At 45.9% G+C, this 27,879-nt stretch overlaps 1 protein-coding gene across 3 annotated transcripts; it reads left to right on the top strand.

The window, feature by feature from the left end:
* The first annotated feature begins 228 nt into the window (after positions 1–228).
* LRRC8C (leucine rich repeat containing 8 VRAC subunit C) lies at positions 229–27,538 on the top strand. Of its 3 annotated transcripts, none has more exons than XM_075508437.1 (3): positions 229–397; positions 18,988–19,129; positions 21,367–27,538. In XM_075508437.1, exons 2-3 carry the CDS (start codon positions 18,992–18,994, stop codon positions 23,635–23,637), a joined length of 2,409 nt encoding a protein of 802 aa, XP_075364552.1. In that variant the 5' UTR covers positions 229–397; positions 18,988–18,991; the 3' UTR covers positions 23,638–27,538. The 3 variants fall into 3 exon arrangements, with proteins under 3 accessions (XP_075364552.1, XP_075364553.1, XP_075364550.1); XM_075508438.1 differs by having other exon boundaries at positions 233–351; XM_075508435.1 differs by lacking the exon at positions 229–397 and adding an exon at positions 3,921–4,073.
* Positions 27,539–27,879: the final 341 nt, after the last annotated feature.

Here is a 27,879-nt window from a genome sequence, read left to right as displayed (position 1 = left end):
CCCCAGAAGTGTTTGTCCCTGCTACCGCTTGTTTATTCAATCACACCCATAAAGGTGCATTGGTAAAAGCATAAAAGCCTCCGTTATTTTGAAAGCAGCATTTAGTAATTACAAAGTGTTTGTTCTGAGCTCTGGCTGCTGGGCTCCATCCCTCCTGCCTCATGTGAGCTACCCCCACTCATTGCATCACGTCTAAAATTAGCTAAGATGCTGTATCCTGTGAAGCACACAGCTCGGTGGCTCAGAGCTGCAATAGCCGCCCCAAGCGGAGCTGCGGAGCTCCCCACTTAGGAAGATGTTTTCAGACGGATCACTGAAGAAAACCTAATGATGATCAGAAGTGTAACAGAGGTAAACAAACCATCGTTCAAATCCAGGAGCTCCGGTTCAGCCAAAGGTCAGAAAATGGGAGTTAGTCCTACTTCTTTTGGCATGTCTTTAGCTCTCTGTTTTCTCCACAATACAAGGTACGTAGGGGCAGCTGTAGATAGCTTCTCTACAGAGAACTAGTTGGGCCAAATCCTTCCCTGATGTAATTGCACTGCTTTCATTGCAATCATGCCAGTGATGAACGTGGCTCCTCTTTACTTACGAACAACAAAAGAGCTCATGAGATTAAACATCCTTTCAGTGTTTTCCTTCCGATTACAGCAGGTTTTAGTACATAGAAAATGCTGCCAGCTTAAGAAATGATAGCATATTCTTCACCTTGCTCTGAAGCTTTGCTTCTCCTGCCCAGACTCAGCCCATAGCATCCATGCAATTTATTTTAAAAGTCTGTATTTCCAGTGTGCTGCTATTATTTAAACATCTGGTGCACTTAAAATTCCTATTTCAAAAACACTAATCTGAGGGGAGAGGGGTTAAAATGTAAAACTAGAGAAAAGCAAACTAGGGGAAAAGATAAACTTTGACAGAAATTTCAAGCAGCTACGAAGCACTAGAGCTGTCAAATCATGCATTTTGGATTCGAGCTGAATCAAATCACAGAAGCAGTTTTTCAGTACTTTGTCTGAAAGCAATTTAGCTTTTCTGTGTTAGCAGATTATGCTGTTTTCAACAGTTGTTGGATAGATGACTGATGAAAAGCATTTTCATTGTGGGTGTGTTTCCAAGTATAGACAAAGCTCTTGCACTCAAACCCCTGTTTTCTTGCCCTGATCTCCCCTGAAGCTGAGAGGGGCTGTGGTCTGTCAAGCTCTGCACAGCACCGTCCCCTCAGCCCCAGCTTCAGGGCTGCTCTTGGCACCCCACACTTTTGGGTATGGGATGGCTTTGAGTTTTTTCCGGGTGCTTCCTCACACTATCAAGGGATTGGAGAAGAAAAAACCAACAACCAACCAACCAACAAAACCCTGAGCAGGAATCAGTAGAAGGTGGGGGCTGTATCCTGGCAGATGCTGCGTTGGTGCTGAGCAAGGACTTCAGGATTGGGCATCCTGAACCTGGATCACACTCGGGAATCGGCCCACAGGTACACAAACGGGGGATAACTGTCACGTAAGCACTGACGGTGCGATCCGTCCCTGTGTCCCACTGGGTTTGGAGGCCGGTCTGTGATAGTTTTAACTTGGGTGCAAACCAGCGCTGCTCTTGGTTCTGTTGTAGCGTAAGTACTGCAAGGTAGCACTCAGTAGCAGCAGTAACACTTCTGGAGTTTGTAAATTATGAACGACAGAATAGGACAGTTGACAGTAAAGGCAAATGCACTAAGTTTGCAGTAAGGGCATTTCTTATGTGACCTGTCCCATGTTCCTCTGGAGTCAATGAAAAACAAAGAGGCAATCTGAAATCAAAGAATGTCAAAAACTTGCAGTCATACAGATGGTTGAATCCTGTTTCTGTTGCCTATCATTTTGATAGAAATAATACTTTTAGTAAAATAAATATCCCAAAATTACTTCAGACTTCACCTGCCTAGATGGCCTTAAAGAAAATAATGCAGGAATTCACAAATACATTACAGTTTTCTGCAGGCAGCAAAATCTTTCCAGTGGAGCAAAGGTATCTGGAGCCCCAATTGTGTGTTTAATATCAAACATGAATTTTTGGGCCTTCTTCCACCAGAAGCTCACACACCAGAACTGCACTAAGCCTCCATCTCCAAACCCATCAGCTATAGGTATCCATGGACCATGTTTTCTATTGCAGTATCAGAGACCTTGCCTGTAATTATTCTTCACAGGGGAAGCTTAGCTCAGTCCTCCAAGTACTGCAGCAACTCTGAACAAAAATAACCCAAAAGTCCACAACAGGAAACGTTAACAATGGCAGGATTACTGGCCACCATGTCACCGCAAAATAAACGAGCATCTGAGAGGGAGTTCAGGGAAAAGCAGCACCATGATTAGGTAACGGGAGGGACTGACTTACGAGAAAAGATTAAATGACCTAAGCGATGATAAAAGGGTGGACAGACCAACTGCCTGCAAATGTTTGAAAGAAGAAACCATCCAGGATAGGGAGGGATTCTCTAAGCTGCTGCCAGGAGTTAAGAGTAATGGAAAGAAACCAATAAAAAGAAAATGAACACAGCAGTCACCGTAACCATTTCTTTAGCTCAAAAAAGAAACCCAGTGCTTTTGTCCATATGGAAACCTTGCTCACTTGTCCTCTTTTACTCCTCAGCCATATCCCGCAAACCATGGGGCTAACACTTAAAATTACATCATGGTGCAATATTGCTGAAATCTTTTAGGCTGGTAGCTCTGAAGGACTGTGAGAGCTATGCCATCTTCCAGCTCCAGCCAGATTCAGACCCTCATTTCTCGAGGTGCCTCAGAAAGCCTCGAGGCTTCAGCTGAGGAAAGCAGCTCTGCACGTCGAAGCACTTAAGCAAACACTTCAGTCAAACGATGAGCTGAACTCCCACAGCTACAGATTACATCAGTGATTCCCAAATGAGGAACCCGAGTCTGCCCTCAGCAGTCCCTGAAGCAGATGGGTCAGAAATTACGTGAAGTCAGAATTACCCACAGCTATCCATGACAGACCTTCGGTCCACATCCCAATCCAGTTAATATTTTTGCAGCAAAACAGCTGTGATGCCTCATGTTGTATTTGTTTCCATTAACTCCCCCCCAGTGGGCTCATATATTTGTATTTCTGTGTTTACATAGTTGTACTGTCCCTAAGGGGATACGCACGCTATTCCTGAGGTTAGGGGCAAGTACCTCCCTCTGATGCAGAATTTGTCCCGTCTCTTCGCTCTGCCAGAGATCTAAATCTTTCTTGGAAATGTTGGACAAAAGTCCCTTCAAATATGTGGTTTCTTTCAGCAGCAGTTTTCAGTCTGCGCTTTCTGAATTGCTGGGCCAGGAGTTTGTGCTTCCAATTGTCACTCTCCGAGACACTTTTCTATTGTTAATGCAATCCCAGGCGCTTTACAGCCTGCTCTCTTTATAGTCTTTCCCCGGCCCTGCGTGCCGAGGTCGAGGTCTTTCCGCAACGGTTGCTGCTGCCGCCCCCAGACACGGACCGCAGCCGCCCGCCAGCGCGGGGACGGCCCCTCGCGGCTCCCCTCCACCCGTAATTACTTCCCACGGCACCCGCTGCACTTTGTGGAGGAGCGAGAACAGCCCCCAGGCCCAGCCTGTTTATGCCGCATTTGTTCAGCCAGCCCCCGCCGCGCAGCTCCAGCCGGGGATGCCGCGGGCCCTCCCGGAGGCCTCGCCTGCCGGTTACCGTCAGCGGCCCCCGTCCCGCCCGGCCTCCGCGGGAGCGGGGGCGGGGGCGGGCGGAGCGCGGCTGTCCCGCCCGCCGCGGCCGGGCCTGCGGGGCGGCACGCCCGCACCGCCGCCGCCGCCAGCGGGGAGGCCCGGCCCGACCGGCGCCCCCCGGCCGCCGCCGCCGCCGCCTGCGTCAGCCCGGAGACGTGGCCCCGCGGCGGCGGGGGGCGGAGCGGCGGCGGGCGGAGCGCGGCTGCGGGCGGCCTCCCCGCCCCGCCCCGCCCGGCCCGGCCCGGCCCGGCCCTGCCCGCCGCGCTCAGCCCCGCATCGCGCCGCGGCATGATCGCGCTGCCGCCCGGCCGCCGCCGCCCGTGACCCCGCGCCCCCCGCCCGGACGCGCACCAGGTAGGCGCTGCCGCGCCCGGCCTGCCTCTCCCCGGGCTCTCCCCGGGCCCTGCGCTGCCCGCGCCGGGCGGGGCCGCGCCGGGGCCGGGGCATCGCCGCGGGAAGGGGGCCCCGGGGGGCCGCGCGGGGACGGAGCCGCCGCGGGGAGAAGAGACCCGGCCCGGCCCGGCCCGGCCCGGCCCAGGCAGCGGCTGCGGGGCCGCCGCTCTGCCCGCCGGCGGCATCGGCGGTGCCGCCCCCGTCCCTGGGCAGCGCCGGGGGAGCCGAACTTTATCGGGCATCGCCGCCGCCTCCTCCCCCGCGGAGGGGCGCCGGGAGGCGGCCGCGGCAGCCCCCCGCCCCATCCCGTCCCACCCTACCCCATCCCCTGCCGGGACGGGCCCCCCGCTGGCGGCCCGCGGCGGTCGGGCGGCCCCGGGGGTGCCCCGCGGGGCGGCGGCCCGGAGCCAAGCGGGGCTTCCCGGGAGCGGGGTCGGCGGGGGGGAGGCGAAACAGTCGCCGTGGAGACGGGCGGCTCGAGGGAAGCCCTCGACGGTATTTTCCCCGAAAAAAGCCCCAAACCTACCCGCATTACGGGGAGGCTGCGAGCGGGACGGGGAGGCGGCGGTTCAGCCGCGCTCCTACCGCGCCCGCCGGCGGGCAGAGGGGATGCGGGCAGCGCGGTCCCTCCGCGGGGTTGCGCAGCCTCTCCGCGCCCCGCAGGGTCCTGGCGGGTCCCTGCCGCCGGGTCGGGAGGGGAGCGCGGCCCCCGGCAGCACTGCGAGGCTCCGGCGTTCACGGCTCTGTTTTGGAAGAGATTTAAAAAAACCCCAGTCCTGATTTTAAATCGGTTTAAAAAGAGCTCTGCCTTGTCGCAGTGTGATGGGCGGTTTTGTTCATTATTCACGAAATGCAGTTTGTCCAGTTCGCTGGAAACAGTTGACCAAGCAAAACGAGAGGCTTATGAAAGACTGCCGAATGTATCCTACTAGAATTTCATTCGGGTGAAAATGTTTAAAAGTGAGGAATTTTATTGCGCAGATAAGTATGTGGGTTATAGCTTGCCTTTTTAATTTTTTTACTTTTGGAATAAGTACTTTCTGTGAGGAAAGATTCAGTATTATGAGCAGCAGCGTTTGAAGACACACGTGTACATGTTTGCTCCGTAGAGCACTGTAGGCTTGAATGATGCTGTAAAAAACTGGACAGGCGGAGAGGTGCTTTGCCAGATAGCGGACAGAAAGATGGCAACGTTGGAAATAAATAATGAAAAAAAAAAAAAAAAGATCCTCCCTTCCCAATTCGATCAAGTATGCATGTTTCCCCTCCCCCCTGGTATGTTAGACCTGCTTTTACTTTTATTTTTGGCATGATGAAAGCGGTCAGGAGGGTAGTACTCGCTCCCCTGGGCTCACTCTTCTCCTGGAAATGCCTGTTTGCCCCTGTGGTGCGGATCAGCATCGAGAGCCGGGCTGAGCACAGTTCCGAGTTGATCCCTAATTTTAACCTGGCCTTGGATTCCTGCTGTCTTGCAAGTGCCCGTGCCCAGGGGCTGCCAGCGAGGCCCAGCAGCCTGGTGCTGAGCACCTGTGGTTTCTGAATCATTTCCTTTTCCAGTTGCATTCTGAGTTTGCTAAATGTGTGGCAGCCGTGATGCTGTTTTCTTCCAGTCTGAACACTAACAGGCCTTGCTGGAGGTTTTACCGTAACACAACTTTCTGTGGGGTTTTTATTATTATTTACTCTTGTAAGCAGTTTTAGAAAGAAACTTTCTGATGGAAGGCCTAAAAATCTAGTTACTTTGTATGCCCAGTATTGGAAAAGGGCAGTGCCGGTTGTCAGCGAAGAACAAAATCAGAGACTGCTGAATTCTTCACACAAGTTCCTTGCCTCGGTGCTCGGTGCTATCTTGCAATCAGCTCCTGTACCAGTTCGAGCTGATTTCCTGAGGCAGCTGCATCCCACCTTGGTATCTGGGTTTTGAGGCCCACAATAAGGGGCTCTGACTGGGAGGGGGGCGGCATCCGGGCTGGGCAGTAGAGGGGGTTAAACAATATTCGGGTGGCCTTAGCACCAGAGTGACAACACAGTAAGACGCAAAATAATGAATTGGGTCAGAGAGTGCTGGGAGGAGCAGTTCCCTTGATTGTCCATTGACCTCAGTTGCAACTGGTTGAAGTGGCCCCTATTCACCAGCAGAAATGCACTTCCCAGCCCAAGCCTTTTTGAATGCTGGGGGAAATAAAAAAAAAATTTCGATTACCGTCCAAACAATTCATAATAACAGGAGCTAGAGTTTAATTTTACAGGATTTTTTCCTCTTTGAGAAAATTTAGTGAAAAGATACTTCCCTCATTGTCACAGAGTTGTGAAGGGCAGGGGAGGGGCTATATATTAAAGAAAACCCTGAAAATGAAACAATTTGCATCAGAAAAAAAAAAAAAGAGAACCCCAAAATACTTTCCTTAAAACCTTACTTAGTAAAGCAAAGAAGCCATTCTCCTTCCAAAATAATTTGTCAGAAGAATGTTAACAAGTGTTGGATTTCACATGCTCAACATAATGGAAACTTTACTCTCTTCTTCATCCTTTAGCTGTTTGCCCAGGGGTTTTGTGCGACAAAACTCTGATGCAAATTCAAGCTATAGTGCAATGACTTTTGCTGGGGTTTGTGTTCCTAAGATCTCTTTCCCGCTAGGAAGATACTCGGTTTGATTCACCTTCTCGGGCATGTGTAAGTATGCCATTTGCTCCATTGCTTTCATTCATAATACAGGGCAGGCATCGCTGTCTTCCCATCCCCAGGCAGGCAAAGTGTCTTAGAGCTGTCTTTAAACCTGACAGACCCTGGATCCGCTTTCCGGCACTGTATTCAGTTTACGTTTTAGTGCCTGACACAAGGAGCTAATCAGACACAGCATAAACTTCACAACTGTATCATCCAGAGAGTCATAGGCTTGGACCAGGATGATTTTTTCGGCATTTTTTTCCAGTATGGAGGTTGTGTCCACTCTGTTTCCATCTCCCATGAAGGATTGATTTGCAATCTAGTGTTTGATCAGGTCAGATTTTTAAAAGGTAGGATAGTGCTGTGTATGTGCTTTGCACATTTTCCATGTGTTTGGGAGAATCCTGCGTTGAGATACAGTGCGTGGTTTTTTTCTTGATGTTAAACAAAGGCCTCCCCTGAGGCGCAGAATGGCACCGTTCTCCATGGAAAGTTGCTAAGGCTGCTGTCACAGCGAGCATACAAAGTTCCACTGAATTTGAACCAGCAGATGTGAAAACATTTGGTCCTGTAGAGTAGCGTTAAAAATTCCATTTCTCTCTCTGTCAAAGTAAACTTTAACTTTTCCATTGACTTTCAGGTGAGGGGCATCCAGCCTTTTATACCAACTTCAAATCCTGGGCTAAGATATGATCTGCTGAAAATGGAGACACTAGCTCACGTCTCCCTTCAGTGGCAATAGCACATAGTGATTTTGTATTGGTGGGAATCCAAACTTCAGCAAGCCAGCAGTAAGACTGCTGAAGTGCTGAGAACGCTTCCAGTTTTATTTACTCGTCACTGAAAGCAAGGTGGGAGCTTGGATTAATGGCTTGCTCGGGCGCATATGGTGAAGCAGAGCACAGGTCAAGCCCTGCCCTGAGCATGCAGCGGTGTAAGATGCTGATATACGTGTGATTTACAGCAGAATGGAACAGCTCAGAAGTGCAGGTTGCTGTCAGAAAGCAGGTTTGGTGTGCTGAGCGAGCACCGTTAGACATCTCATTTTCCAGTTGATGTGAATGCTTGATGAGCTATCTCAGGGGTAGGTAGTTTTCATGCAAGCTTATAGACCAAGATGGGTGTTCCCAGACAAAATTGTCAGAAAAGCCCTTTGATAAGTGTAATGTGATTAACAAGAGTATTTGCTCTTTGCCATCGTTTACCCATGACAACATAATTTCAAAGACCTGCACACCTGCGATAGAGTGGTCAGACCCCCCCCAGCAACTGCTTTGATCTCACGAAGTTGGGCTTGATGGGAACAGCCTTTCTTCCTGTTTTCTGGTGCAGCAGCAGACTTCTTGGTGGAACGAGTTTAGACCTAATCCCTCTTCAGTGGGCTGTGGCTGGACACTGCGCTGAAAAAGGCCAATAGAGAATTTAGGCAGATAATTCTGGTTTTCCACATCTCTGAAGTTTATGGTCTTTAAAAGTCATCTTATGTGAATAGCAATTCTGATTCTCTAGCTGTTCGTGTTTATCGTCAAGTACGTGTAGATCACATCCATTTTATGTCCTTGAATTTATCTATGTTAGTCCTTATTCCTTCAGGAGTATGGATGAGACTGTGAGCTTTATTGTCGAGAATTTTTGTCACAAAGGATGGTTTGGGGGGAAGAAAATTCATCAGCTGTGTGTCAGGCTGCGAATATCTGTATGTTTATCCAGGCGTTTTGGGATCCATGTTTTATGAGACTATTGCAAAGTTTAGAAAGCTCTCTTGTGTAGCATGCAAGCGGGAGCAGAAAAGATCCTTTATATGAAAAAGTCTCGCAAATCGTGAAAACAGGCATTTCTTTAATGTTTTTGGCTCAGTCACTGCATAAAAAGTTTTTAACTAACTTTTCAGATGGTTGAGCTGCTTAAGACTCAGAAAGGACCCTTTGTGCTTCCTGTCCCAATTAGGAATTAATTTTTCATTATATGAGCTGAACATTTTTTATTATGAGCACTTTTATTAGCCTGAGGCCCCTGACTATTCCTTTGACAATGAATGGCACCGAGTTGTGTAATATTGTCTGTCCTATGACATTCTACAGCATCATTTCTGTCTTTGTTATCTGAGTATGTTAAATAAGTGTTTGCGGAAAACCTGGTGTAACTTTGATTAAAACTTGATGTGAGTTTACTTTTCTCAATCATTTAGACAAATTTCAGGAGTACTAAAATGCCACTTACTGGATAGTTTCTTGCTCAGTGCTTTGGTTTGCTGTTAAAGGTTTTTACTGGCATTAAGAACATCTTGCAGCTCTGGAAAGAGGGCCGGCAGCTTGAGTGATAGCCCTGATAAACTAAGAATGTTACTCCCAGAGCTGAAAAATGGTAAGTATTGCCTTTGAAGTAGTCTTTGACATGGAAATGCGTAGAGTGTGCTTTTCTTTAGATTTGGACAAATAGCTCAGCAGAGCCAAATCTCCACACAGGTCTATGTGCTTGGTACAGAAAGAACTCCTATTGATTTAACTTAGACTTTATCTGGCAGAATCTGGCCCTGAACATTTTTTTGTCTTCAGTCCAACCAAGTAGAATTCAAAGAGCTGCTGACAATAGGAAGTCTTTTTGGTGTGTAATACATGAAAAAGTACTATGACTCAGTTGAAACAAACAACAAGGTTATTGTCTGGGATCCGTCGCCAAAGCGGCACTTACTGTTTGTGTAGGTGGAAATTGCAGCGTATATTTTGAAATGCAGTTTATTAAAGTTACTTCCTCTTTACGTCTCCTCTTTATGTCCCTTATGGCTCCTCTGAGTTCTGGATTCAGGCCTTTGAGCTTCCACTGCCGCAGCAGATGGTACCTACCCCAGAGCAGGGGGATTCACTGCCGCCTCTGAATCCACAACGCTCCCTCCTGGCTGTTAGGCAGAGGGGCAGCTGAAACCTAAATGTATGCTGGATGCTTGCAGTGCGGGCCTCAGTAGCTCAGAGGGAAAAGAATGGAAAAGGTCTAGGTGTTCAGCAAGTTTCTGGAAGTTATACCCTTTTCAGTTTTCTCAAGCAACAAAATCCCCAATGATTCGTTGGAGTCTTGCCCACGGTCGTGGACCTGCAGAGCCTAGGCAGTGGGGAAGCTCGGCTGTGGCAGCTGGCGTGATGGAAGGCAGTTTTCCGGTAGCTGGGTTGTGACTGTGCGGGAGCTCAGGTGGCACAGCCTGGCCTTCACCAGTCAGCGTACCTGGAAATGAAACCCCGTTTCTATGCTAAGCGGCTGTCGTGGCCAGCCTGCTTTCATCCACATCGGCGCAGGTGTAGCCCTTGTGAAAACTGCACGGGTTGCACACGTTTTGTAGGACCACCAAATTGTGGGTGCTGGAATAATGTCTTCTGTGGGCTGATTGTATTTTGTCTGCTCCCCGGATTGCAAACTAATACTAACTGTGAGATGTAATTTTGGTAATGTGTAGTATGAAATGAAACTAACTCCAGTGGCTTTGCAAGGGAGTTTTGACATGCTATCAATTTAGACTCAACCATTGCAGAGAATGGGAAAAAGCAGTGTGTTATGATTTTGTAGTACTATTCATTCATATTTCCCATGAAAGGTAGTAAAGAAAGTAGATACCTTTCTGTATTGCAGCTGGAGAAGTGGCGGCATGGGGGGTCGATGTGGCGTGCCCAAAGCGGGAGCACAGGGAGCCCACGGCCGGTCCCAGTGGGGACTCCTGACTCACACTGTTGTATCTTCAGGCCACATTTCCTTGCCAGCCTCAGCCCCAAGAAGATGAATTTGTTTGAAAATGCAGTAAACACATGGACTTTTAAAAATAACTGTTTCGATGCAAATGGTTTGTTTTTAATGGCTTTCCAGTTCCTTAACATGGGATTTATGTTTAAGCAACAGCATCATTTGTTTGTGTTTCTTACTTTAGAATGATGGTATTTCTTCCTATGAAAATCTCCCGTATAGTCAACGGAACAAAAAGTAACCCGTTGTGTTTGAAAAAGTGGCAACATGTGATACTTTTTTGCTATACTCCCAAACAGCCAGCATTCAAAGTAGTTTTTCCAACCAAAAAATTTTGACAGGGTTTTTTAAAAATTATTTTTTATTACATTTTATATTACAGGAAACACCAATTGCTGTAAAACCTGGCAGGGAAACTGGTGTCCTGAAATGCCTCAAATACAGGGAGAAGTTAGTAGCAGAGGTATTATTGTATGTTAACGGGAACTGACCAAGCACCTACACTTACCAAAAAGCTGGACATTTTGGTCAGTGCAAACATATAGCAAGATAATTACCAAAAGCAAATGTCAGGGTAGTTCAGACATTAATTCACTGCGTGTACAATGTGTGTGAGAATACACAGATAAGGATGGAACATCAACCTCTTGGGAATTAGGGGTTGCTAATTCCAGCCCTTATCATCTTATTTCCCCCTTAGTCTAATCTCAGTTTTCCAGACTTGATGCCTTGTCCCTGGGTCCACTTTTAGTCCTCTCCTGGTTAGGTGATGAAGTGAAGCAGGTTCATTATCTGTGATCTGTGGTGCCAGCACGGGCAGTGCCAGGAGCTGTGAGGGGCTCCTGGACACGCACCGAAGATGAAGTGTTCAGCTACTGAGATCAAAGGACACATGCAAAACCACGGTTTCCAAAGGTTTATAAATTAGCCAGCTGTGGGCAGCTGTTCACACTGCAGTAAAAACTGTGTCCCTGACACACAGGCCAAATTTTGGGACATGAGGGGTCTGGAAAGTTTAAAGTAAAAAGACCGCAAGTGTTGTAGTGTGCACAGTCTAATGTTGTTCCCCTAAGCTTGTTTCTAGAAATGGTTTGAACAATTGCTGGCTAGATCTTCATTTAAATTTTGTTTTAAATTAGACAGGTTTTTCTTTACGGTCAAAACCACAAATTTGGCAAAGTTATAATCGACGGAAAATATGATGATGATGATGGTAGTACCCAGCCATTTTGGTGCCAGGCTGTGCCTATCAGCCCCAGCTAGAGGAGACTGTAGCCCTAAGCCCCGAGGCTCTGCATAGACCAGTGATTTTGTTTAAATTGGGCATTTAAGAATACATCGCCATGAACCTGACTGCAGAACTCCCTTATCCTTGCTTATTTAACTGTCTCAGTGTGCAGTTCCCAATCAGGCAAAATAAGAATGCAAAATTCTGCTTTTCAGTGCAGCCTTGGGCCCTGTGCTGAGAAGCACTTTAGCTTAACTTCAGCTCCTGGCCCAAGGCGGCTGAGGCCAGGCAGCACGGAACCACCTGAAAAGCGACTTTATGGTATTTATGCAGAGTAACAAATGTTTACAACTGAGGACAGCGGGCTGTGGTGTTTAGGGTGTGCAGTGCCATGTCCCGTGTAAAGCAAAACCCACTGGAGCGCAGCCCCTGCACACGCAGCCCCCAGCACTTGGGCTCTGCTGAGTCCCCGCTACCAGGTCACAAGCTCGTTGTGTGTTAAATATGTGCCGTGCTCTGTTCCTTTAATGAGAATGAATATGCGATAAATCATGTATGAGAACCAACCCAGAGACCTACTTGTAGCACTATTCCCAAGAGGCATTTCATAATTTATCATAACACATGCTTAAAACAGCCAGGAGGGTGGGTTTTGCCTAGCCCAGCGCTTTCTCCTTTCAGTTGATCTCTGATGTGAAAGGCCAAGCAGTCCCAATCTGAATTGTCTCTTGAGGACATCTCTTGACCCTTCCCAGTGTACTCAGCCGGGCTGCGGCCCTGTGGCCACTAGCCCAAGGCCCTCACGCCAAGGGGAAAGCTCCTTCCCTCTGGGGGGTCAGGGCCACGTCCATAGCATCTGGGACTTGCCTGGGTTCTGTGCCACTCTCAGGAGGTGCTGTTCCTATGTCTGAGGGGGATTGATGCGATGTCAGGGAAATGTGGTTAAATGTCAGCTGGCTGATCATTTAAACATCTTTTCTAGTCAGCTGAAGAAATCTCACCAAATTTTTATGCTTCCCAGTTGTAAATGTCACTATTTCTGCACTGTCTCTCTCCTCCTGCTCCGTTCCTCCTCCTTTTTCCCTCTGGTGTGTTATTCATACCCTGCCCCTACCGACCCGATAAATTCTGGATGTTAATTGCCTGTCTGGCACCCAGGGGCCCCTATTCTGGTGTGCGGCTGTGGTCGTTCCCCTAAAACAAGCAATGGATGACAGTGATTGCTTCAACGCATGGCAACATGATTGAGTAACCGCTACTGGAAGAATAAAATAGCAGAGGGCTTGACTTCTGGTGAATAACACCTGTAGCTTGGCAAACACAGCTCTGGCAAGTGCTGGTCTCCCTCCTACGGCACACAAAGCAGCAGTGATGCCGCTTCTCTGTCGCATGAGGCTCAGCAAGGCGCAGGACAGGCCTTTGGGCTTTGCTGGGCAAGGAGGCCACAGGTGGGGCACAGGCCGGCTGGTGTCAACGGGTAATATGGAGCATTGCCTGTGGAAGGGCACAGAGCAGTCGGCAGCTTTCCTGACAGCATGGCGCAGGCGGCCTGGTGGCCATTTTGCCGTGGCGGGGGGCGGTGGTGGGAGCTGCTGGGGGTCTGCCTCGGTGAGGAATGCGTGCTAGCGGACCTGCCGCAGGTCAGATAAAGGCAGGGCCTCCCAGTTACTTCTTTCCGTTTCACTCAGTGTGCTTTTGTTAATCGCAGTGTCTCTACAAACTGTGCCTTGAAAGCTGAGGTGGGGCAGAGTGGGAGCGGCGCGGCAGTTTTCACCGGCAACAGAGTGCTCTCCAGCAGCGTACCCTCTGATTCTGCTGAGGGCTGGTGTCACCCCACGCAGTTACGCTCCATAAAATGAATGAAGTTACTCTGAGAATCTGCTTAAAAATAGCAGCCGTCACCTAGCAATAGCTGGAGCATGCGGCCTGAAAGCTGCTAGAAGCCAAAAGCGGTTTTGTTCAGGGTTGTACCAGAGAGGCACTTCTCTGACTATTAATATGTTTTTTCTTTGTAAAGCGTCTCTCAAGATGCAAGATGAATACAGCTTGATGAGGGGTGTATCACACGCATCTCAGGCAGGTATCATGAGTGTATAAACTTTTATGTCCCCAAGCACTTGCCCATCTGGCTTGGTGGGCCCTGTCTCTGACTGGGGTCCCTCACGTGCTGCTGCAAGGCAGGTCACAGAAGTTCAGTGGCCATGAAGCCGTGGGGAGCAGCTCACAGCACCTACTTGCGAAGCATTAAGCCGAGGCCGGGGCTTGTCCCCGGGGCTTTTCTGGCTGCGCCGTGACAGCTAGCACCGCCGAAGAGCCCCGGCAGCGAGCGGTGCCAGCCCGGGCACGCTGTGCCGTGGCTGGGGAGGGCTGGTCGGTTGGGTTGCTGTCGCTGGTGGAGGCAGGGTAGCTACAGCTACAGCTGGCAGCCGTGCTCGTCAGCATCTCTGTGCCCGTTCGCACAGAGGCCCTGCTGACACAGCGCTGGTGGCAGAGCTTCGGCCGCTGCCCGGCAGCCCTGGCTGTGCCGCTCGGCCCCGCCGCACCAGTGCTGCAAAGACAGTCCCTGCCCAGAAACCCCCCGGGCTGCCCGCCCGAGTGTCCTCTGAGACACCAGTGGGCAGGAAGTTAATTAATTAATTTCCTTTATATTCTGCAGTGCACATCACGCGGATTGCCCGATTTGTAAAACACACTCGTTTTTCTCTTCGGCCGCACTGGCAAGGGCCATCATTACTTCCGAACTGTCCCCACCGCTTTCCTTTATTCCCTCTGATGAAGGCCAGTTGCTGAGAAGCTGGTTTGCTCCATGGTGCAGCCATTTCACAATCATCCTTTGATTCAGTGTCTTGATTTACTGCCTAATTTGTTTCCAATACTTTTCTCTCTGACTTGGATCTATTTATTCTCCTTAGCTCTTTTAGGTCACATTAAGACGTTGTATCTTGCTCCTAATCGCCCATGCATTAGCTGATTCCTGTAGTTAGTTTTTCTGCTGGAGTAAATATCACACCTTCCTTGTACCGGGATTCCAGTATTTCATCTTATTATCACGTATTCATTTTCACTCATCAAGTTTTCTATTATTTCCTAAAAATTTTAAAATAATAATTTAAAAACCTACTAATTTATCTCCCCTCTGTTTTGGGGTATGGGGAGGGGTGTTGGTTTTTTTTATTTGGTTGGGTTTTTTATTTAATTTGGCAAACCCTCAGCTCTTTTCTGCAGCACTGCTTAACAGCCAGTACAACTTTTTTTAATCCAAATTCCTTTTTTATTTCCTTCTGGTAGCTGACTACCAGATGGTTTATCTCATGTATGGTTTTCTTTTCTCTAGAGACCGAGGATTATTAGAAATGCAAGAGAGAAAAAAGAGAATGAGTTCTGATTTTAATTGGAAAAATTATCCAATATTTACAATTCAATATTTCCTAAAGTAGGTAGGAATAGTATTTAACATAAGTCAGATCCCACATTTCAGCTACGGTGTATTGTGCCATTAAATAGCATTTTGAATGTGAGTGAACTGAAATTAGTAACGCTGTCTTAGTTTTCACTAGCTGAAATGTTGAACACCTTTTCTTCTACCTCCTTGTTTTAAGAGGAGATAAGAATCTACAGTAGATGGTGTGGTGTCCCAGAGATCGCTGTGATTTGGGCTGCAGTGTGACTTTTTAGCATCCCTGATTTTTTTAAATTCATGATTGACTGAATCACTTTATTTTGTACAGACCTGCTTTGTGTGTGGTTATAAATGGGTCTGGCAGTGGTGCGGCTTTGGGTGTAGCAGTGGGGAAGAGCCGGACTCTGGCCATGGCCAGGAGGGGGTTTTCAGGATTGCTCTGAGCCACACGGACTTGCTGTGTCTTTTCTGAGGCCTCAGAGCCACTGCTAATAGGTGTCCTTTCAGTCACTGGACAGGCCAGAATGGAAAAGAAGCTAGAGAGAAGAGGGAGACAAATAAAAAGCGATTTTGTGTTGTTCTGTTCTGTGTGCAGATACCAGCAGCGCTGGTAAGCCTTGGCTTCCCTGCACTTCTTTCCAGCATTTTCTCTTTATTGCTAGTGCAGCAAGGGGAGAAGCAATAGGGTTTCTCCAGAGGATGTTGGAAAACGGTTATCCCACTTCTTCACATCCAATCTCCATTTAAAGCTTCTTGTGAATGTCTTTTTTCCTGAAGGTAAAAAATATTGTCTGTCGTTAGACATCGTTCATTTATTTACCATTATTATGTGCAGTACCATTGCCATCACTCAGTAACATTTGTTTTCTTTATTTAACAGTAAAGAAAAACATAAGTGGCAGACAGATTCTGATGTCTGGTGTTGGACTGCAAATCTTCCACCCTCACAGATGGGTTTTCTAGCATAGCTCAGAGAGGCTTTCTGTATGCAGGTCTCCCTCTGCTTGGCCCATTAACCAGGGTAACAGTATGTGCATTCTACTAATGAGGAGTCACACTATGCAAACAGCAGCCTCTAAAGGGAACAAGAGATCAGAGCAGCATGTATTTGTGGTGCCAGAAACTATCTGCCTTCATCTAAATTCCCCACACATCACTTACTTAGAAGAAATAAAGCAAATATATAATACAACAAAGGCCCCTAAAAATACAGAGTGCAACCTATCAAATGCAACAGCCAAATTAATTTTTGGTCTCGAAAGCTGTCCCTGCACAGTAATTTGCCAGATAGTTTCCAGTCCCATCTGCTCTCAGGTGCTGCCCCTGTTTCAGTACTGCCAACTTTCATAACACCATGGCTCAGGTCCACAGAGTTGCTTAGACGTCTAACCAGTGACAACTGGGTCTCCGCATGTTTTGGTGCATGTGAGCACTCGTGTTTTCTCAAGAGGCTCCACTGTAGGAAACATGATTGTGTCTTACCTGACACTCAAATTGTCTATACTTTTGGAAAAACCTTACAAATAGGACCCCTGGAGGCTGTGGCATCGGAAGATGAAGAAGAACCCATAAGCCATTATTAGGGGAGAGGGGGGGGAGAAAACGTCAAACCCTCGTGATTTTAAAGCAATCTGTTGATATGTGTTCTTGGGTGTACCAATGGCATTCCAGTCAGCTAACTGGCCTCAAAACCTGAGCCGAGGGCAGTATATGTTTTACAAGGCTTTGAGCAGGACTGTTGCATGGCAACTGATTAGCTAACGTTTGTATTAGTATATTCCTTTAAGAATTTTCTATGTTTTTCAATGCTTGATAGAAAAATGGTTTTTTAAAGCTTACCAGCAGCTATTGCCAATCACCTACATTTTACGTGGAAATAAAAAAGAGGAGGGTAATTCCTTACCAATGGCAGTGAAATGCCTGTGGGTATGGAAGAGAGACCAGTGCATGTTGAGCTTCAGCTCAGGCACCGCTGGGAGCTGCCAGGGGAGGGTTTCCTCTCCCTGGGTTCAGCTGAAGGAGTGCTGGGCATGTACTTAAAGCTGCATGGGGGACCTCTAATTTATGAGACCCATTTTTTCCACCAGTATTTCTAAAAGAAAAGTGAAAGGCAACAAAGGTTTGTCCAGCAGCTACCTGAGCTGTTCTCTGCTGTAAAGGTATACCTTCCCTGAAGTGTCTGATGAGCATTTGCAAGACAGGCACACAAAAATCAGAATTGCGGCTCCTGGCTGCGTGTAATTTAATAACAAATGCTGCATTCCTTCGCACCACTGCAGCAATTCAGGCCTGTTGGCACGGATGCTGCCGAGCCTCTGACCTGGCTGTGTGAAGTCAGGCTTGCATTGCCGTCGTTTTCACTGATGGTCTATTAATTTGCAAGTGCTGCAGAGGACAGCCTGCCTTCCTCTTGGGGGATCGCCAGCCGTGCGAGAGGTGTGCGTGATTTCATCTGGCATCGTGGCATGCATCCTGGGGACAGCTTTTAGAAGGGCAAGAGGCTGAGAGAGAGATTCTTCTGCCTGGCCAAGTAGTGCTTAAAGCACCAGGGGAGGGGAGCAGGGAGCAAGGGTTAAGAAGTTTTTACCCTACCCACTCGGAAAGCTGCAAAGCCCCAGCCCAGCTACTAACCCAAGTTCATTTACAGATGTCACCTTGTGCCTTCGGGGACTGTGGTACCCACTGAGGATCAGCTGGGCAAGCAGAGGCACAGCAGTCCCTGAGAAGCTGTCAAACTGAGCACCTTTCCACTCAAGTATGGCCAGTGTAGTGGGAGTCAGCTCTAAATGCTTGGGATGGCCGTACGCTTGTGATGAATTGCAGCCGTTAGGGCCTGAATCCTTCCCTGCCGGATCCCCGGCTCCAAACGAACTGAATCCCTTAAGTCCCTGGGCAGCATGTCAGCAAGTGTGCGCTTATCGCTAAGCCTGTGCACAGCTGGATGGCACCAAACCCACACCAATGGGTCCCAGCGCTCAGCTGAACCAGGATTATCGACTCTTCCAACATGACTGTGATGTGGAGTGATTGTGTGAGCATTTACAATATTAGTTAAAGGACAAATTTTGTAAATTGCTCTTGGGAGTATTTTTGTTCCATTCCCGTGCGAATTTCTCTCTCCATCGTGACTTACTGGGGAGTTTCAGTACTGGTTTGATCTCGGGGATTCAGTTACACAATATGCTGTAGGCTTTCAAATCAGTTGCTTTGCCTGTACATGCTCATGTGTTAGCTGATATTTCAGAGGAGGTGATGATGTAAGCCCCGACATCTGAGGTGAAGATAAAGCCCTTGATCTGCTTGTAGTTTTGGTTAGCTAAAGCACTTTAGGAACTTGCACTCAAAACATAGTAGATTTAAAACTGCAGTGAGTATGCACACAAATATTCCACAGCATCCCTGAAACCACTGCGAATAAAATGGAAGTGAATGAAACATGATAGCTAAAACAGCCTGTGAAATTTGAGTGCAGGACAAGCATTTTGGCCAGACCTTTGAGATCAAGGCTAACATGTATAAAGCTGAATGTCTCTATCTACAGAAGGGGATGATTTTCAGGGATGCAGAAGGCCTCATTGACCCATCAGATATGGTGGGAGTCAATGCAGAGAGGGATTTGGCCCCGGTCCTGCTCTCCCCTCCTCACAGGAGCTGCAGGGGGACATTACGAGCATCCCTCTTCTGAGGCGGGGTGTGGGAGGGACCTCTTGGGCAGTAGCTGGGAACTTTTATGCCACATCCCGGGCTTCTCATTTCCAGATCAGATTTTTTCAAACCTCACAGAAGTACTTTCTTGCACAGACTGAGGGGTACGGGCTGCAGGAGGCTGAGCGCTGGCCTTACTCTTTTGCAGGACGATGATTCCCGTGACCGAGTTTCGCCAGTTCTCGGAGCAGCAGCCGGCGTTCAGGGTGCTGAAGCCCTGGTGGGATGTGTTCACGGACTATCTCTCCGTCGCCATGCTGATGATCGGAGTGTTTGGGTGCACATTACAGGTAAATCAAACGGGACGGAGGTGAGGCGGGTGCTCTCGGGGGTGCTGAAAGAACACCACAAACAAGGAAGGTCCTTGGAAGGATGGTGTCACGTCTTGTTTTATCTCTTGGGCTCACTGTGAACAAAGCAAAAATTTGCTGGTCCCAGGATTAAAGCTGTTTAGGTAGCAACATCAAATAACACAGACCAGACTTTTAGCAGCTGTAAATCAGCAGAGTTGCGCTAGAGTTGATGGAGCGGTGCCAGCTAAGATAAGAGCTGTTGGTTTGGCTTGTGCCTGGATGCCTGTTTTCACCACAATTTGACATAACAAAACAGATGATCGACTTAAGTTCTTACTTGTTACCATTTTTCTGTTTAGAACTTTGAAAAATGTAATTTTTGTAATTTCTGTTTTTCTTTATTTGGCAAATGTTAATATTCTTTCTGTCTCTATGCTTCAAAGAGATTTGAAATGAATGTGTTTATTTTATTAACACCACCCACAACTAATATTATGCCTCTTCCATTCCAAAGCATCTCTGAGGATGCTTACACATAAACAATTGACATTACTGTCAATCGCTGTTAGTTACATTTTGCTAGTTAACTGTTCGTTACATTTACAAAGAGCCATAAGCTGAAAAGAAATGGAAAGTACTGTTTGGGATGGACTCCACAAAAATAGAAAGTTATAGTACTAGTTCAAACATGGATCTCACATTTCTTGGAATGACTTAGAAATGGAGCTAAAGGGACACAGTGACAGAGCTCTCATTTCAGGGGAATTTGCTCACTTACATGGCCCAAGATTTTCACATACTATGTCCCAAATTTTACATGAAATCAGCAGTAGTTTTGCCTGTATTCTCCATTTTCAAGTATTTTCAGTTGAAAAGATATGATGTCCGTGTTTAAAAATCTGTTTATATAAGGCTCAATTTTACATTAGTAGCTAAGTGTTCGCTTCCACACACGAAGTAGAACATCTGTTATTTTTAAGTTTACCTGCTTGATTGGATGAAGCACACTGGAAAATAATGTGTGGAAACACTGCAAATAACAGGCGATTTTTTCATTCCAACTTATTACCAGAAGCATGAATCCAGGGTGTAAGTAATGGTGTATATTAGAATAGCATTTACAGACAAAGATTAACTGCAGGAGTTTTTGACGTGTCAACAGTTATGGCACTGATATAATTCAAAACACATGTGGTCTCACCTCAGCATCTCCCTGCACCAGGGTGGATCATCAAGGAGGATCTGATTTTAGTAGCTCTTGTTGCATACCCTCTATTCAGTGATTTCAACAACCATGATGTCAAAGGATACATCTACACTACACACACATTCTTAGTTTGGGCTAATCCCAGTTAGTCATTCAGGGCAAATAAACTCCTTGGTTTATCACATGGCTTAGCATTTTAAATTCAGACCTATAGGGAGCCTTGCACTGAACTCAGACTCTTATCCCAAGTTAAAGGGTTATCCCAAGTTAAGGTGATTGGTCCCTAAAGGCGCTCTGACCTCAGTCTGCCAACATGGATGGCCAGCCCAAATTAAGAAAGTTGCTTTTTTTTGCATTATAGACAGACTCAAGGATAGAAGGATAGAGCTATGTTTTTTCCCACAGGCGTGTGGTATGAGGACTCTATGTATATGTATGAGAAACTGAATAAAAATGTCCATGCATACACGTACACAAATGCCGTCAATTCTCCATTATCCCTATCTGTCTTTATTAAGACTGAAGATTAATAATGTTCCAGCATAGATATGCCCATGTTAGCTCTTTGTCAGCCATTTTTGGTGTGATAAGACATCCCAGTGTGAGCATACAGCCACATGAATGCAGTTATGCTGCTTTCAAGCCTAAGCTATCTCTGGACATCGTGTAGCCAGGATGAATACACCTGGCAAGAACAGTCTGTCTCTGGGGAGAGCAATGCAGGAGATCCCTGGTCTTTTCTGGAAGCATTACCCACACTTTTCCTTTTTCTGGATTATCTCGGTGCCCTCTTATTCAAATTATGGAAAGCTAGCCATAGATGAAAAGGTGTGACCTAGTTCTTGGCATATGGAACAAGTGTCTTGTTGGGAATAATAATAATGATAATAGCACAGCCTGTGGGGCAAAGTGCCAGGCTGTGGGGAGGAATGCCTGGCAGCTGGAGGAACTCCAGGGACAGCTACCCATTGGTGCTGCCACCATTGTTTGTACATCAGTTTAAAAGGTAACTTTTTGTGTGTTTCAGGTCATGCAAGACAAGATAATATGCCTTCCAAAGCGCATACAGCCTTGCCAGAACCAATCTAATAGTTCAAATGTGTTTAACACAGTCCCAGATACAACCCCCCTTCCTCCACCCAAGCCATCCACCCCTCCAGCTACAGTTGAAATGAAAGGACTGAAGACTGATTTGGACCTTCAGCAATACAGCTTTATAAATCAGGTGTGCTATGAACGTGCCCTGCATTGGTATGCCAAGTACTTCCCTTACCTTGTCCTTATACACACACTGGTCTTCATGCTGTGTAGTAACTTTTGGTTCAAATTCCCTGGATCGAGCTCCAAAATTGAACACTTCATTTCAATACTTGGGAAATGTTTCGATTCTCCCTGGACAACAAGAGCCTTATCCGAAGTGTCAGGGGAAGACTCTGAAGAGAAAGATAACAGGAAGAACAACATAAACAAGTCGAATACTATCCAGCCAGGCACTGAAGGCACTTTGGTCAAGACACAGTCTTTAAAATCAATCCCTGAGAAGTTAGTTGTGGATAAGGGAACGCCTGGGGCATTAGATAAGAAAGAAGGTGAACAGGCCAAAGCACTGTTTGAAAAGGTGAAGAAATTTAGACTGCATGTTGAGGAGGGTGATATACTCTATGTCATGTATGTTCGCCAGACTGTACTTAAGGTAATTAAATTCCTCATTATTATTGCTTACAACACAGCACTTGTCTCAGAAGTTAACTTTACAGTAGTCTGTAACGTTGATATAGAAGACATGACAGGATATAAGAATTTTTGCTGTAATCACACGATGGCACATCTATTCTCTAAACTTTCCTACTGCTACCTGTGCTTTGTCAGCATCTACGGCCTCACATGCCTTTACACACTATACTGGTTGTTCTATCGTTCACTGAAAGAATATTCTTTTGAATATGTTCGGCAAGAGACAGGAATTGATGATATCCCAGATGTAAAGAATGACTTTGCTTTTATGCTTCATATGATCGATCAGTATGATCCTCTCTATTCCAAGCGATTTGCTGTCTTCTTGTCTGAAGTCAGTGAAAATAAGCTGAAACAGCTGAACCTAAACAACGAGTGGACTGCAGATAAACTGCGACAGAGACTACAGACAAACTCCCATAGCCATTTGGAGCTACAGCTTTTCATGCTCTCTGGACTACCAGACACAGTTTTTGAAATTACTGAGCTGCAGTCTTTAAAACTTGAAATAATTAATAATGTAATGATACCAGCAACCATTGCACAGTTGGACAATCTCCAGGAGCTCTCGTTGCACCAGTGCTCTGTGAAGATCCACAGTGCTGCCTTGGCATTTCTGAAGGAGAATCTCAAGATCTTGAGTGTCAAGTTTGATGACATCAGAGAACTTCCACACTGGATGTATGGCCTCAGAAATTTGGAAGAGCTCTATTTAATTGGCTCCCTAAGTCACGATATTTCCAAAAACATTACACTGGAGTCTTTTCGGGAACTTAAAAGCCTTAAAGTTCTGTACATAAAAAGTAATTTGTCCAAAATCCCACAATCTGCAGTCGATGTTTCAAGTCACCTGCAAAAATTGTGCATCCATAATGATGGCACTAAGTTAGTGATGCTCAACAACCTGAAGAAGATGGTCAACCTGACACAGCTGGAATTGGTTCATTGTGATTTAGAGCGCATTCCTCATGCAGTCTTCAGCCTTCTCAGTCTTCAGGAACTGGATCTAAAGGAAAACAACCTCAAATCCATTGAAGAAATAGTAAGTTTTCAACATCTGCGAAAACTGACAATCCTAAAGCTGTGGTACAACAGTATAACGTACATCCCAGAGCATATAAAGAAACTCACTAGTCTCGAGCGGCTTTCCTTCAGCCATAACAAAATAGAGGTTCTTCCATCCCACCTATTCCTATGCAACAAAATCAGATATTTGGATTTGTCTTACAATGACATTCGCTTTATCCCACCTGAAATAGGAGTTCTGCAGAGTTTACAATACTTCTCCATTACTTGCAACAAAGTGGAGAGCGTGCCAGATGAACTATACTTTTGCAAAAAACTTAAGACTCTGAAAATTGGGAAAAATAACTTGTCAGTCCTTTCACCTAAAATTGGTAATTTGGTATTCCTCTCCTACTTGGATATTAAAGGCAATCACTTTGAAATCCTCCCACCTGAGCTCGGTGAATGTAGAGCTCTGAAGCGGACTGGTTTCATTGTAGAGGACACCTTGTTTGAAACGTTGCCTTCTGATGTCAGGGAACAAATGAAAGCTGAATAACTAACTTCCTCTCGCTCAGTTTTACAGAAATAACGCTTCTACCAAATATGCTGTAGAAAGTGCATACTCTGAATATGCATTCGGTTTGTCATTATTTTTTTCTTTTTCAAACAAACCCTTTCTGTACAAACAAATTTGAAGTAAGGAGTACATATATTTTTAAATAAAATTTTCTCGTATTTTTTCACTGTTTTAAAATATTTTTTAAGTTTGTTTTGCCCTGAGAACAAGGGTATCTGTAACTTAATTTTTACTGGTAAAAGTAAATGGTTTTATCTGCTGATTTTTTTTTTCCCTTTGCCTAATCCCAACAGGGGAACTGTGTTTAAGCTGTATACTTTGGGTTGCATAATTTGTAATAGATGATTATATTGTCTTCCTGGTTATTGTTAATCCCTTAGGACATGATCTTCAAGGGGTGATGCTGCAGGTGTTGAATGCCCTGTTTCCTCTTTTCTCAGTGGCAGTAGAAGGTGTTCAGCATCTAACAAGATCAAATTGGGGTTGACCATCCTTTTTTATTTATGACATGGTTTTCTTAGATGGTCAAAACAGGTAGAAAAGGTTCTTGATGTATTTTAGCGGGTCTGAGGGAGCACGTAGTACTCCTTCAGGGCCTTTTGGCAAGTTTAGTCTAGCTCTCCGTTCACACACTGCGTCGAGCAGGAGGCAGTGATTGCGGTTTCCTCTCTGGTGCAGGAAGAGTAAGGTCACAGTTCACAGAGGAGTCAGGACCAAAGTGACTCACATTGAAGATTTTCCAAACAGTGCAAAGGGATGCGGCTGCCCATTTCCTGCTAACTTGAATGGAAGGGGTGCAATGAACTCACTGTGTTGGAAATGTCCACCCAGCGAGATGAAACATTATCTTGAAAAATCCCCTACCCATCCTCCACGAAATACCCAGTCCTGCAAGGGAGCAAGTGCCCTCTGCCCTGCTCGGTTCACTTGCCCATCGGGATGCTTGGCACCTTGCAGGAATGGGGTCCAGAAAAAGTGCAATCATGTTTTGTTTGTAAAGCTTCTGACAAGGAAATAGCATCTAATACGCTCCTTAATTGAGCTTGGGTATCACATAACCAAGCTCAGCACAGGAACATTTGCAGATTTGCAAAAACAAGATGAAATGAATACATTAACTTCTCAAAAGTCTCAGCCTACCAGAGGACAGTGATGAAGGCTATGTTTTCATCTCCCAGCTAGTAATTAAATTGGAAATCATACAGTTGGAAGTCTGCTTTTTAAAATAATGTAATAATCTGTAATGATTATGCATCAGGCTGGGAATCCTATCCTCTGAAGCCATGTTCAGTTGTTTATTTAATCCAGCCATTTGCTTTCTTTTAGGCAAGTTTGGCAGGTATGTGATAACTCATGTGCTGCTCACAAGCTAATTTAAGCTAATCAAAACTCACCATATGATAGTAGAATATTTTGCGGGGAGGAGATCTCTTCATCCTATCCAACAACATGTTTGAATCAGATGCAGGCACTGGATAAATGCTTTGCAGGAATATCTAGGAATAAGTACTTCTTTCTCTAGGAGGCAATGCTGCTTATGAATTGCAGAGGTTGAGTTGCTGATTGTTTAAAGTTATGTAAAGTAATGGTCTGATGATTGTCAGGTTGGTTGCTCTTAAATGTTTTCTAACTGCTGTTGCGTGTCTTGAGCTACAGTTAATCTGAGTTCTTGAGCTTGGTACAAAAGCATACTGTTGTTTTAAGAGTCTGACTTATAAAGGTGGGGAGACAAACTAAAATGAGAATTTCCTCATGAATCCAGGGTGTGCTATGCAATCTGGTATGTGGGCTTGCCACAGTACCAAGTCAGACTTATTTTTTGCGCTTGGCTATGTTCTGGAGAAGATCCATGTGATTAATCAAAAGTGGGTCAGGCATGAAGGAATCAAAGCAAGCTTTTTTAAAGGGGTTTGATTTAGTTCTATTGAAGACCTATAACTGATGTAGCTATTGTGAGAGCTACTCTTACTTGTGTATGGAATGCACTTATTGGAACAGCTTGGCAGTATATATAGTCTAAATGTATTTCACTTTGAGGTAATGTGAGGGAGAGAAATGTTTCATTGCTCATATTAACCTAATTATGTAAACCAAAGTGCTGTTGTCCCTGATGAATGTAAACTGTTTAAAATGTCCATGTAATCAGTGGAGCTGTATAGTTCTCTTACTTAGATTTGAAATAAGGGATTACATTTAAAGTTTTTTAAAAAAATCTTTATATTCCTAGATGTGGCATTTTAAATCCCTAATTTATTTTGTGTCTAATGTTGTTTCGTGTAGTTTGTGGTCTATTTTCTGAATGGAAATTATGCACACCTCATAACTGAAGATTGGAGACTTGTTCTATGCCGTTTTTGTAAATACATCACTTAGGGGATGTGGGTTTTTTGTTTGTTACTGATGATACTTACACCAGTGCAACCCCTCATGTGGACACAGTTACATGAGTATAAAGTGCCTTGTGCTGGTATATCTTTATTCACCTTCTACATAGGAATAAACTATACCGGTCTAAGCACTTTCGCGCTAATAACTGTATCTTCTCCAAGGGTTTGGTCTGCTGAGACAGCTTAGTCAATCTAACAGCTCACTGCCACCAAAAAGGGGCAGTTCCCGCCTCCTCCCTATTCCTGCCAACATGTACCAGCTGCTTCTCTTGTACCTTTACTGGTCTGGTGCTGGTCTGATCCCTCCACAGGACAAATCAACTTGTTAAGCCAGCAAAAAACTAAGCCAGTTTAAAAAAAGGGACTAATTTGCTGCTGGATCAACTCTCCAAAGGACTGGATGGATGCTAGGGTGGGAGTAGCAAGGGGACAGGACTCTGCAGCCAGGGCCCGGGCGAGGAGGAGGTGGGATAAGTCACTTTGGAGGTGCTGAGCTGCCAGGCCAGTTCATCATCCTGCCGAGCCCCGTGCTTGGAGAGCTGTGCTGTTTTATCTGTAGCAGGGTTAGGCAGCATGGCTTTTGTGGGCAGACAACGCTCAGGCTCGCAGTGAATGATAAAATATCACATTACTGTTAATTGCCTAAACTTAATGAAACAAACTCAGGTAGCTGCACTGTTGACTTTTCTAAACTTCTTACTGTCTAGTCTGTGGGGTGTATTTTCCAAAACCATATTACAGTATTTTAGAAATGCGTCAGCTAAGAGAAGATTGTTTCCTAATTCTGTATGACATCCAGGAAAATATGTAAAAGTGCCATATTTACTCAGTGATTCATGTACTGCTCTATGTATATTCACATGCAATGCACACTAGACTTTTCTGTGACCTGTAGTATTTGACTTAGGATGGATGGGCATTTTGTGGATAATACTTTAGGCATGGTTTGTATGAGTATATATAACTACTTACATTAATCAGGTGCCTAACAAGTAAGACAATTCCAGAATAGAAGCAAGGCATTTTACATTATTGCTCAAAAATAATACAAATCTTCCTTGGTAATGGAAGCAGAGATGACAAAGAGTGCATCAAAAATAAGAAGACAACCTTAATTGTACATTAAGCCTGAAAAGCAAATCTACTTTGTAATCAAAATCTGGAGATGTGCATCTCCTCCTTTGTCAAAATTAGGATGGATATTTGTGCTGACCTCCTGCATCTAGCCAGCCCAACAACTTTTGCAAATTCTGATTGGAAAGTGCCTGTGCCAAGTCTCATATCACATTTCTGGCACTTCCACTAATTCATGTGCTTAGGTGGTGACAAGTCCTGTAAGAATGCCAAGCAAAAACTTTGAAATTTGACCAAATGGAGAAACTTCTTAATTCTGTAGCAAGAATCTTAATATGATAATAGACCCGCATAGTGTTACGTTGCAATATAGTACACCCAGAAAAAATGGAAATAAAATGCTTTTTTGTAATAATGAACATTGTCAGACTGCAATGTGATTATTTGTTTGGGAAACATTTTGTTTCTGGGTTACCTAAAGATCAGACATAACCATCTTTTGGGTTTGATCCCTTGGGAGGGAAGTCAGGAAAATATGCTTGAAAAAACATCGTTAGACTTGACAGGATTTATAGCCGCGTGGTCTCGCTTCCTGTGCACCTCCTTCCATCCCCTCACTCCGGCAGCCAGCTCAATGGCCAGCAAAGAAGCCGTCCCCGCGGGAGCAGCTCCCCTGCTCCGGTCCCTGTGCTCTGCCAGGGTGCGTGGGGGCTGCCGGGGGCCCTGCCAGCCCCGGCTCCCGCACCGGCCCCCGCGCAGC

The sequence above is a fragment of the Mycteria americana genome, chromosome 7 (assembly GCF_035582795.1).
Source record: "Mycteria americana isolate JAX WOST 10 ecotype Jacksonville Zoo and Gardens chromosome 7, USCA_MyAme_1.0, whole genome shotgun sequence".
NCBI lineage: Eukaryota > Metazoa > Chordata > Aves > Ciconiiformes > Ciconiidae > Mycteria > Mycteria americana.
This window is presented reverse-complemented; position numbering and strand designations above follow the sequence as displayed.

Excerpts from the sequence above, each read along its gene's own strand:
- LRRC8C (XM_075508437.1), top strand. The coding sequence starts at position 18,992 with ATGATTCCCGTGACCGAGTTTCGCCAGTTCTCGGAGCAGCAGCCGGCG. Across the intron at positions 19,130-21,366 it reads TGTTTGGGTGCACATTACAG|GTCATGCAAGACAAGATAAT; the intron begins GTAAATCAAACG and ends TGTGTGTTTCAG.